The following is a 12,957-nucleotide window of genomic DNA, read 5'->3' on the forward strand; positions in this document are numbered from 1 at the left end:
ATTTATCAGTTTATTTATGAACGTTAAAAACCCTTATCTTCTCTATGAGAATGAAAACACCAAATAAAGGGACAATTCTATCTGCTTTATTTTATCACTAGATCTTTGGCATCTAATAGGGTGTCTGTCAAATGCCAGGTGTTCAATAGACAAATGCCATGTGAGAGAAAGACAGGAGCGGGGGAGGGAGGGGAAGATGGAAGGATAAAGGAAGGGAGGAAGGGTTCCAGTCACACACAAATGAGCAAGTAACTCATCCAGGTTATCTGAAAGGCCTTCTGCTGCTCCCAGGTGTGCTGGACTATGGCCTCAAAGTTACAGGCTGCAAGTCAGCTCCCTGCAGCCTTCCCTACCTACCCAGTGCACAGCGAGACACCAGGTCCTTTCATAAATTCTCCTTCTTGTCAGTACTTTCAACCGTGGTGCTTGATAACATATTGTTTCATTGTGTGCTCAATTTCCTATACATGGGTTTTCTCTCGTCATTTATTTGTCATTCCACCTCCTTTGCCAAGTACCTCGCCAGGCCCTGGATATACAAATCTGAACAAAACACAGCTTCATCAGTGTCTTCATGCTACTTGCAGCGCAGAGGAGCAGATGTGTTAAGATATTTCTGCAATGTAGTGGGGAGCCCAGACTCAAAGGTCCATGCAAAAAGACTTGAGGAATGGGGACAGACCCCTCTGAGGGTGAAGGGGAGGCTGAGAGGACTAAAGTTTTACAAAGGAGGGGTGACAGGGCCGCGGGAGGTGGTGTCACACTGTGAGCTACTTGAGAGCAGGGGTCAGAGCCACACCCAGCAGTGGTTCCCAGACTTTGGGATTCATGGTTGGATCAGTCAGGCTGCTCTGGTTGTCAGCAACAGGTAACAATCGTTAATCACTTGCGCAGAAGCGGGGGTTATTGGAAGGGAATATGGAAATTCTCCACTCCCACTACAATGGTAGATAAATAATGAATGAATGAATCAACAAAGGAACTGACAGAGGGTCTCTCATTCTTCCTTTTTTCTTTTTCCTTCCCTCCATCTCTTTCTTCCTTCCTCTCTCCCTCCTTTCCTTTTCTTTGCATTCTTCCCTATTTCCTTTCTTCTTTCTTTCTTTCCTGGCAGAGTAATGACTATAAAAGACAAACCTTCCATGTATTCTTACCTTCGTATCACTCAGGGCCACAGCAGGAAGCACGTGGTATACACGAGCTGGCGAATTAAGGAGGGTTTAGTAAAGAGGCTCTTGGAAAGGCCTGGGCAGGGTGTAGGAACAACAGGAAATGGTGCAGCACCCTGAAGTTAGAAACAGCGGGGCACTCCCACCTGTCTGCATGAAGGGCCAGAGGGAGAAGCAGGTGCCGGAGCCCAGAGAGAAGGAGGCTTATGTGGCTTTAGATGGGATGCAGCTAGTTCCGGAGGACACAGGAGTGACCATACAGCCTGACTCCCCTCCCCTCTCTCCATTTCCTGTGAGTGCCCCCGACTCAGCAGACTCCAGAGTCACAGCCCGGAGCAGGGGGACCACTGCTGGGTTCCATACAGGTGGGTGTCCTGGGGCCAGGGGGATGTTGTCTGGAGAGGTTGATGGAGGCTCCGTAGCCCAACCTGGCATTTTGTCAAAGAACCTGAGGACACAGCTTCAGCATTCAGGGACATTCTTTCAGTTGAATAAGTTTAATTTTATGAAGACATACATTGTCCTACAAAGCAGGAGTTCCTTGCTGGCAAGAGGAACCCAGATGATCTATGGGCGCACAGAGGCAGGTAATTATCTACAGCTATCTTCTTGGTTTTTCTTCTGAAGACTGATCTGAATTTACGTTCTGATGGACACATTCCTTGGCCTAAGCATCAGGGAATATCCTTTTTGCCCTCAAAATATGTATTTATTAATTTAATTTTTAAAATCATATATAGAGCATCTTCACGTATAGTCAACCCTTCTGTGGTGAGCACTCCATGCACGAGGCAATGAGAACTGACCCAGGCAAGGCACCCAGGGCTCTCGGCACAGGGCCTGGCCTGAGACCCGTGGTGAGGGCAGTGTCGTGATTCCTGGTCGCCTGGGTGCTGTGGTGCCTGGCACCCAGAGGGGATTCATAAGCACACTGTCCGAAACAACAACAACAACAAAAAAACCTGTGGGATTGATTCCAAACCCCATCGATCCTTGAGTGTCCAAGCACACACCTAGTCACAAGAATTGTGGGTTTGACTTCTCGAGGTTTGCAGAAAGGGCATAGCTCCCGCCCCACAGAAACCCAGGTACCCGCTGACTTCTTCACCCCCAGGGTCACCAGGTGTAAGCCTTCCCCTCAACGCTAAAACACGTCCAACTGTGTTCAGACCAGGCAGTGCGGACAGTGCCCTCACCAATTCCATCAGGAAGAAAGCACACAAGGCTCTGTTTTCTTTTTCTTTTTTTTTTTTTTTAAACCAAATGATGTATTTCCAAAAGAACAGGCTCGCTACGTGGGGTCACACAGTCTTGTTTATTTTTTCTCAGAGAACGCCCTCCTCTGAGCAGATACACTTACTAAGCCTCTGTTAATTCTTTCTTTGAAACTAAACGAAATGGACTCAGACCAGGCCTGGGTTGCAGTCGCCCGGGCTCCGTTCTGAGAACGTGCGCTGGCAGGGGCTGGCTGTGCGTGGGGACCGGGTACTCGGCGGTGCCCGCGCGCCACCTACTGGGCAGTCTCTTTCAGTTCAGCAGCAGCCTGAGAGCGGGGGTCCGGGAGGCTGGCAACAGATCCCTGCATTTGGGGACCACCGAAAGTTCTGTGACTAATGCTAGGCCCAACTCCCCATCCCCCCACCCCCATAGGCTGTGGCCAGCAGAATGCATGGTCCTGAGATGAGAGAGAGAGTCATGCCTGGTCTAGCCTGAGGTCAGTGATCCTTGCGAGAGTGTAGGGTGTCTGCTGAGTACAGTCCTCCCCCATCTCCTCTGGGAAGCCCTCCTGCATATCAGGGCACCCTTCTAAGGAAAAGCAGACACTTGGTCTGTGAGCCCATAGTTCTTGGTCCCACTTACCACCGGGGAACCCTTGCTTTGTGTGATGAGCTTGTGGGCAGAGACTCCTTCTACCTGCTTCTGTCTCCATTAGCTAGCACAGTGCTGGACTCAAGGACTTCTGATGAATGCTTGCAGAAAAGCAGGAGGGGATAGGGAGGGGTGGAAAAAAAGGGAGCTTAACTAACCACAGTTCTGTTTCTGCACTCCATGTAGCAAGGACTCAACAAATGTTTGGTGAATGAACACGTGTCACCTGCTCTTCTCATTTATTGTAAGAAACTGGTACTCAGACATCTAATCATCAGCATCAGTCAAACATCCTGCAGATCATTCACCAAATATTGACTGACTACCCCCTTTGTGTAGTAGCAAAGTCCCAGCTATTCACAAAGGACCACAGGGGAGAAGTTAAACAATAAGACGTTTTCGAAGAGTGGTAAGTGATTCAAGAAAACTAAGGTAGAGGGTGTGATGGAGAGTGATGGAGGAGGAGTATGGCTCCTCTGGGTGGGTGTAGGGATGATTCTCTGAGGTGACATCGAGCTAAGAAGCAGAAAATGAGAAAATGCCAGTAACAGGTGTACCTGGAACAAGATTTCAGGTAAAGAAGAGCTGGGCACAAGAATTTGGAGCAGGAAGGAGCTTGGGGTTTCTGAGGAATGGACGAAAGGACCCGCTATTTCCCCAGTTGTGGAATTGCATAGTTAAGAAAAATTCCATTTGAATTTCACATCTAAATTCTTTGGAATTATACAGAATCTCTTCCCATGGCCCACTGCTTGAACTAAGTCAGTTGGACTCAGATAAGGATTCTAGAAGTGCTCCTACCTTTTTAAACCCTTATTTAAACTGATATTTGATATGCACTGTCTAGTCAGCATTTAACACATATTCACATGTGTCCATGGGGGATGTCCAGTTAGTTCCATACAAGAAGGACTAAAGTGTGAGAACATTTACACTGATTAGCATGTCCATGTATCAATCTATGGATTTAATAACCTTCCACGACGGCCCATCTATAACCAATGCGCATTAGCAAATGTGAACTGCCCAGGCATCCACAAGAACAAAGAAGCAGAATCCATGTTTGGAATGGGGCAAGGACAGTCCAGAGTGACACAGGGAAAGGCTACTGCCATGCTGGAACTCAGGCTGTGGAGAGCTGGTGGTGGAAACAGCAATATCAAATTCCAGAGGGGGTGCGAGGACTCTTGGGTTAGGAAGATGACGCAGTTATCTGTACTGAGTTTTCCAGAACAACAGAAATGGCTTTGGCATCAACACATTCTGATTTAGATGACCTAAGTGCTCAGGTTCACCCAGTGTGGCTACTGCTTTCCACCCACTGGCTTCCATGACAGTTTGTCTGCGGAAGTCTAGATGGCTTAGGGGTGAACCTACACGGCTAGAATAGCCAGAGTTTCCAGGCCAAACTGTGGAGCTCATCTGCCCTGGCAATCAAGTCAAGGCCCCTTGAATTCTGGGCAACCTCCCACTGCCACTCCTGGATGCTGGAGAGGCTACAGCCTGGGAGGGAGGGAGGGGTGGTGGCCACAACAGAGGAGGCTAACTGGCCACTGACTCTGGAAGTTGACCCAGACTTCCAGGATGGCACAGTGAAGGCTGGTGGTGGCAATAGAGCCTGCTCTAACCCACTTGAAGGAAAGAGGAGGTCCTATAATCCATTTTATCTAGAAGGGTCCAAAATGTCTGGTCACACTGTAGACCTGTGCTGTCCCTTATGGGGGCCACAGCCACAGGTGGGTCTTGAGGATCTGCAATGTGGTTTGACTGAATTGAGATGTGCCATGTAGGATACACATCAGATGTCAAAGATTAGCATGAAAAGAATGTAAAATATCACATTAATAATGTCTATATTGATTATATATCGAAACATTGAAATTGTAGATAGGATAAATAAAATATATTCTTAAATTTAATTTCACTTGTTTCTTTTGTATTATTTTAGATGTGGCACCTAGAAAATTTGAAATTATATAGGCAGCTCCTGTCTGTGGCTCACATTATATTCCTACTGGACAGTGTTAAGTCTAGACAGATTCTGACAGTCATCGCCCCATGATTATCTTGGTATTGGTCCATATGGCTGCAGAGACCAGGCATCCCAGTCATTCCCACCCTCCAACCACTCTGCCTCCCATTTCCTGAAGAACCCACACAGCAGAGTGAACTTAGTACATCTAAACTGACTGGGGTTAAGGGTCCGGGTTCTGGTACTTTCTAGCTGTGTGATTTGGGAGACGTCACCTTATGACTCAGTGTCTCAGCTTCCCGTCTGTAACACGGGGATATCTACCTTTGTCTTAGGGAATCCCAGCTGCTCAGCCCAGTACTCACAGTTGTCCTCACTTCAACTCCAGGCTGCTGCTAGATGGATCTCCCACCTGGATGTCCCCTCCCTTCATCCTTCCCTTAAGCCTCTAGGCCTTTCCAAGGCACATAGTATCCTAGGCTTGCTATTCAATTAGTCAGTGATCAAAAGCATTAACACATGTGAAACACTTAGAATTGTTCCTGTCCTATAAAAAGGAATCAGTGAATGTTAGAAAAATATACTAATACCACCAACAACAAACAAATCAAAAGCGCATCTTCTCTACTGTCCACAGTTACTGATACACATATCTTATCCATCCCATTTGAGTTATCTGAGGCAGGGCACACTGTGATCTCTCTGAGCAGCTTGCTCAAGTCTACAACATAGTGAACATCCAGTGTATTCTGAAGGAATGAACGTGAATTTCTCTCCATCATTTTTACTTCCCATCTCATCCACTCCCACATATGTGACCCATGTGACTGGCAGATTTTCTTCCAGAATGAAAACTCTACAGCATCCTTCCCCATCTCCTGGGTTTGCAGACACAGAACAAACAGCTTTTGGCCAATTTCAATGCAGGCTTCATGGAAATGAGTCCTAAATCCTGCCTGCCCGAGGCTCCTCGGTGGAACCCTGCCATTGCTGCGGCTGCTGAAAGGGAACCTCCTTTGTGTTCTCCTGTCGGTCTGACCAGGTCCACATTCCAGACCTCCTCCCTGGGGGAAGGAAATCAATTTAGTTGTCCCTTTATTCTAAAAGGTAGGGACAGATGGATGACCAAAATCTCAACCCAATCTGCCGTTGGGCAAAAGAAAAGGAGATCTATTCAGGGCTCCACATTCTAAGAAAAACTCATAAAGCTCTCAAATACAAAGGAATTATAAAAAGCAAGAAAACAAAATCTAGTCTTAACCATACCTGAATGTTTAATGCGTGGTAACGATCAAACAAACAAACATTCCAGGGGCGTCATCACAACTCAAAAAGCATTTCTCAGGATCAAAAGCATTTAATCACTCTTGCTGCGCTGTTGTTCCATTCCCCACCTTGAGAACAGGTGTCTGTCCCCATTCATGCTGCAGCCCCCGGCCCTTTTGAAGGTTACTTTGTCAGTCTTCAGTCTAACACAGGACTGAGCCACACCAGGCACAAGGGCAATGCTTGCTGAACCAACATCAGTTAACCTATCAGGAATTCGCAAACTGGTGGCGAGGACAGAGAGGCTGAGAAACCGTTGGAGGAGGACTAAGGACAGCCCAGAGACTGCAGAGAAGCATGGCTTCAGCAGCTTTGCCAGTTAAACCAAAGTGAGTAAGGCCTGAGTAAGGCCCCTATGTCTGAGCTGTTCTTGGAGACACTTCGTGATTCACACCCCAATCACACAAGATTAAAGAAAATACTGGATAAAATCAAGCCAAACATTAAATTCAGGGGAAAGATTTTATAGGACAAATTAGAAAAATATTGGTATCGTGCTTCAGAGAAACCCACCTCTTTCCTCTGGCTGGAGGGGCCGAAACAAACTCCATGGCAGATGGAGAGGGAATAGGAGTTATTTTAAGTCAGCTCGTTGTGTCCTTCCCATGCTGGCCACAACCCCATACTCACACCCACCGTGCTAATCTGGTGGCCTTGGCCAGAACTAAGGGGATCGTCCATTTGTAATAAGGATTCGATTAGATGGCTGGGCTTGGGAGGAGACAAATGGAGTTTGAATGCAGGTTCCCTGCCTGAGCTAGTTAGAGAGGCTGCTAGCGGCTGGCTGCTCCTAGCCATGCCTGAGAGCTCTGGCCAGGGTGGACTTATGCCCCATGAAGACACTGGATTTCCAGGGTAAGTTCACAAGTCATTTACACCCTCCAGAAGAACCTAAAGTAAGTAAAAATGAAACTGGTTTTAGAGGATCCCTTCACTTAGTCATCTACTGAGTCCCTACTCTGTGCTGAGGGGTTAAGGAGAAGGGGGAAAGCAGGGATAAGTGAACAAAACAGAGATGAACGAAGAACTTGTGCATGCCAGAGCCACAGATATTCATGCCGGCTGACTCTTAGCTATCATTCTTTAGCTACTGTGGCTGCTAGTATTATTCTTATTGTTACCTTTAAAATAAACAAACAACCTTGGTTTCTTCACATGGTAGAACTCACATAGAACCTCTAGTACAAGTTGTCTGCTTGTCTTCTAGACCACAGTTGGCCAAGCTTGCCATAGAACCAAAAAGAAAACTGAGAGTGTATGTACATGATCCCTTCCCAATGTCTATCACAAAAACCTGAATAACCTGAATAATCAAAAAGTATTCTTTAGGTTACCTCTTTAGGCATCCATTACCACTATGTTCTTCCAACCTTTACAGAAGCTGAGGACAGAACAATAGAAAATAAACACAAACAAGATGTCCAAATAACCACTACTGCCTCTGAGATATCCTGGGGCCTGCTTTTCTGCACCAGGTCCTTTGCTTGCATTATCTCATTTACTCTGACAACAAGCTATGATCTATGCACTATGGCTATGGCAGGATTACAAAAGAAAAGTGCAGCTCAGAGAGCCTGTGTGACTTGCCCGAAGTCACATAGTGTGGATGTAGCGGGACTAGGAGTTGAGCTTCACAGTGTGATGCTGGAATTGAGTCCCTCCCACTTTGCTGTGTCTTCTGCTCAGAAGGAAAATGCAGAACTCAAGTCAGAGTCAACATACACTTATTGACCACATTCAGATGGGTTAATTCATGTAATGCTTAATGGTTGGTATCACCCTAAACTTCTTCTAAGTATCTGATAGCCTCAGGGTAAGAGGCAGATGAATGGGACAGATGACCAACTGGTCTGATCATTCCTTATGTTTTTGTCACAGATCAACTGCAACGTGGTTCATATGGTTTGGGTTCTCATAAATAGAATATGGGGCATTTGTTTGGGCCACCCCATGTATGGCGTGGCCAAAATCCTAGCAACCACCACCACTTTTCACCCTAGCAACTACTACCACTTTTGATGTGTCAACAGAAGAACAGCAATGGCATGTGTTTACAAGTATCTGTACTCTTAGGAGGTGAACAGCATTGACGGGGTTGGTCTGCTTTTCCAAGAGCCTTTCAGCTGCCCTTTCAGTGGCCACAGCTCTGGAGAGTGCATCAGATGGACTATTTACAAACACAGCATTTGCTGCAGGGCCAGGAGATATAAAAGACCGCTAGGCAAATGTTTGTTGGCAAAGCACTGTGGGGACCAGTTCACACTGTGAGTTGACTGTGTGGCGGGCAGCTAATCATGTCCATTGCCACAGAGAGAAGGATGCTACCTTGGTGACTTCTGACATCTGATTCCATTTCATTTTTCCTTTAAATGATAAACAGGAAATTAATCCATTTACTGGTAGAAGATTTGTGTTTGATTGGTTCATTGACTCTGTTCCTTTCCAGTTTGGAATAAATACACATTAGGAGCCCAAACTCAGTCACACAAACTTGTAACTTTTCCTACTTCCAACAAGTGATGCCAACTGGGCAACCTGGAGATGGGTAATGTGCAAAGAGTTTTAAACTTCAATATGTCTTTGGACTTAAATGTCTTTAAAAAGACAGCCACTTTTTCAATCAGACTTTTCAATAATTCTGAGTTACATTTGGAATTAGCCAACTAGTTAATTCAGTCCTCTTCTGATAAAAAGATTGTTGAAATTGAATATTACCATAAGGCCCATCTTAAAGCATGCATATGGCATCCACATGATGTGGTCATGACTCCGTTAATACCAGGGCGATTAGAGTAAAGTTGGATGATGATGGAGCTCTCACATGAACTGTTTCTAAACAATGATGCAAGTGAGAAGGGAACTGGTCCCCACAATGCTTTGCCAACAAACATTTGCATAGCAGGCAATGCCGCTACTTTCTCATTCTGATGAATGGGAAAAGACGGGTGGGGTGGATGGGTATGTATGCATTTGTGTGTGTGCACACAGGTGCGTGTGTGTTTGCTGATTGCTAAAGAAAACGATCTATACTTTCTTAACTTTAAAAAACAGTGTTCAGTGCATTACTCTTTATAATTCTGTATCTTTTTAAAAAATTTGATAAGCACACACAAACCCAAAGGGATGTCCTTTTTCCAACACACTGCAATTAGTTCAGGGGTGGCAAACCTGTGGCACACTCATGGCCAATGCTCCAAGGGCAGCCTTGCCCAGAAATGTGGGTTGATGCTACCATGGGCTGTTTTGGATTTGGCCTAACCCTACTCACTTCAGAGACAGTACAAATGATACTGAGAGAAAGAAAGTGGTTTACACATCAGTTTACCAAGCAATGCTACTGGATATGACATAGGCAGGAAATAGAGAAACATCTAAGCTGCTTTGATTTTACAAAAAAGCTGTTGAATAGCGTCTATCCACGAAGCACTGGGCTTAAGCAATGTAATTTGGGGGGCAAATCCCATCGTAATAAATTTCCAGGGATCTTGGGTCTAATGTATTGTGTCAAATTAGACTTGCAGTAAGTGGGTCTAGAGCTGGAGTATGAGTGTCCATGTATTACATAAAGGGACTCATTATGATAGGTTTCATGCTGTCTAGAGTTAAACATTTTTTCCATATGTTGGCAGATGTGAGATAGCTAAATAAATAAATGCATATAGACATATATGGCTTTATATACAAAAGCATCATGGTAAATATATTTATCCAACGTTATTTATATATTATGTGTCAAAATACCAGTTTATAAACTCTGTAACGATCTTTACAATGCTATGAATTGAACAGTTTTTGAAAAGTGAAAACTGCAGCAAAGTGTCATCCTTGTTGAATTGAGGAAATCTTTCAAAATCATAAAAGCAGAAATGCAGAAGTACATAATTTCTCTTACCAGCAGCCTGAGTTCTGGATGCGTCAGGATATATCCATTATTTGTGATTGCAAAGGCATAACCGTGAATCCCTAACTGTAAGAGGAAGCAAGAAAGAAACCTTCATTAGCTTGCTCCCTGGTGAATTCACAAAGCATAAAGCAGCCCAGCATTTAGTAATTTACAGCTTAAACTTGGCATTCATAACCCTTATCAGCACAATATTTCATTAAAATGAATGCAAGGCACTGATCCTTGACATTTGGTGGAAATGAAGACCTGTCACAGGATAAGCTCAACAAATAGCACAATTTAAAATGTCACATCCCCACATTGGCATCCTAGGGCTTTATTTAGATTTATTTAAAACAAAAACAATTACTTTATTTATTTTTTTTTTAACAAGAAAGTGGCTAATGTTTCTGGAAAGACCCTATGTCCAAGTGCACAGAACCTTATCAATGGAGGTGTCTTCTCTCTGCTTGTAATAAGGAAAGCGGGGTCCCCACGCTGCCCCACTTCTAGACTTTCTATAATTCCATGCCCACAGGGGCCATCTCAAATTGGTGCTCCCCTAGGCTGTCATTTTCCATCATGATTCAAATACAAAGTGTCCCCATGCCCCAGCCTACACAGGAGCCTGGCAACCCTTTTCATATCCTTTCGTCTTCAAATTGTGTGGTTGCCTAGCTTTTCCATGCATGCTTCCATCAACACAAAGCCTGGGTAATTTTCTATGCAGAGCCTCACTTAATTTATGTTTTCTGACTAAATGGGACTATGGGAAATAGTTTGTGAGCAATGAAATGTTTTATTAGCTTTAAAAAGTATGTAATCAAATTTAACACTGCACTTATTTAAATAATAATCCCGGCTTTTTGACAATATTTCTATTACACAGTTGACTGCACCCATTGGCTACAATAAATTTACCTACAAATCATTCATGTATTAAAACGGCCTCTGGCATAAAACCCATACTGATCTGTCTCTCTGAAGAAAGAAAATGTAACCCAGTTTTGCCAGAGCAGTGAAAGGGGAGAAGAAAAAAAGAAATTCTCTATTTTTTTTTTCCTGAGGAGTTATTTCACAGTTCTGAGCCCCACTGTTAATTTTCTTTAAATTCTCTGCCATTCACATTCTTGAATATGATACTATTAAATGATCCAGACAACAGAGTTTACAAACCAGGAATGACCCTGTCTGCTTGTTAGCTTAATGTCAAGGTGATGTGAAATTAACTTCAGAGAATTTAACACTGGCAATTAAAAGTTTCCGTTGCATTACATAAAGCAAATATGCACGTGGTAGTCAAGGGCAACAGACATCTTCTCCTGGAGTTACCTTGCACAGCAAGTCTTAATAAGATTCTACTTGACTCTAATGATAAAAATATATTTCATTATGCTGTGAAAGATAAACCAGAGATTTCCTATCCTTTGAGATGTATATCATCTCTTTCATCTTGTCTCTTGGAAAAATGTCAGACAGTCAACACTGCATTAATTACCATTATTATGTTTCAGTTTAAGATGGACTGGAGGGGTCAAAAAAAAAAAAAACCTCTGAGAGTTTGACTTTTTCCATTCAAGACAAAAATGGTATTTGATTGGGAATTCAAACTCAAACAAAACAAATAATATTTTATAGTCAGCTCATGTATTCAGCACCTTCTAATATACATTACTTTGATTCTTGTTTTGCTTGTGAGAAGCAATACTCAAAAGAAGGCAGGATTCTTCTTAATGCCTGTACTCTTCTTTTATAGTACCCATCAAAATTATAATAATCTATTATTTGTGGGGTTGAGTATAAGTAATCAAGACTTGATTATTTCATGCCTGCCTCCCCTACCAGAATGTAAGTTCCATGAGGGCAAGGGTCCTATCATGTGGTTAAAAATATATGGCGGGGTGGTTGGGACGGAGAGAAGATGAGTAGGGAAAGAAGAAAGAGAAAAAGGTGGAAGTAGGGAAACAATAAAAGAAACTGCATTTAGTGCAGATTCTACATAGCTTAGCTAAATTCTCTGCTTCCTCCCCCAGAATGCAGAAGCTGAGGTCATCTTCCCATCCCAATGTCCTGCATTCATTAACCAACGGCCATCTCTGTTTCCTCATTGCCCCTTCATGCCTCAACCCACTGCACTCTGCTTTTCCCTCCCTCCACCACCAAATATGCCATGGAAATCCCTTTCTCTATGATTGCCAGGGGCCTCTTCATTGCCAAACCCTACAGGATTTTCTCCCTCAAATCTTCCTACTTTTCTTAGCCCATTGCTTCCTCTTCCTCAACACTATTCCCTCAGTTTCCAGGTCCCACACTCCTGGGCCTCCTCCTCTTCACAGGATCTTTGTCCTTCACCCATTCCTCAAGTACTCATTTTCCCTAAGATTCTGTCCCCAGGACCCACTGTCTGCCTTAGCTCTCCTCTCTCTCAATAAGCTGCAGTGACCACATCTGTGCTGTTGTTCCCCAGATCCACACTCTGGCCTCGGTCTCTCCCTTCAGTGGCAAACCACATATCCAACAGAGTAGTGGTCATCTCTTTTTGGCCATCCCTCTGACACCTCAAACTCATCCAGTCACAGCGGAGTTCTGTAAAGCTGCTCTTCCTCCTCTCTCTCTCAGTAGGCGGCACCACCACCCACACAGACTCCCCAGTTAGAAACTACAGCATCAGTAGTATGAAATCCTACTAATGGTTTTCTCCAGGTTTGCTCCAATTCCATCCTGCTACCCAACTGTCC

The 12,957-nt window shown here is 44.2% G+C and overlaps 1 protein-coding gene across 4 annotated transcripts in view; it reads right to left on the reverse strand.

Annotated features, from left to right (window-relative positions):
- CACNA2D3 (calcium voltage-gated channel auxiliary subunit alpha2delta 3) overlaps positions 1-12,957 on the reverse strand; it is a 948,786-nt gene that overhangs the window by 212,026 nt on the left and 723,803 nt on the right. For all 4 annotated transcript variants that reach the window (XM_073010036.1, XM_073010035.1, XM_073010037.1 and 1 more), the window contains one exon: positions 10,229-10,303. In XM_073010036.1, coding sequence (XP_072866137.1) covers positions 10,229-10,303 — 75 coding nt within the window. The remainder of the gene's footprint in view (positions 1-10,228; positions 10,304-12,957) is intronic.

This window comes from Chlorocebus sabaeus, chromosome 22 (genome assembly GCF_047675955.1).
Source record: "Chlorocebus sabaeus isolate Y175 chromosome 22, mChlSab1.0.hap1, whole genome shotgun sequence".
In the NCBI taxonomy this organism is placed as follows: Eukaryota; Metazoa; Chordata; class Mammalia; order Primates; family Cercopithecidae; genus Chlorocebus; species Chlorocebus sabaeus.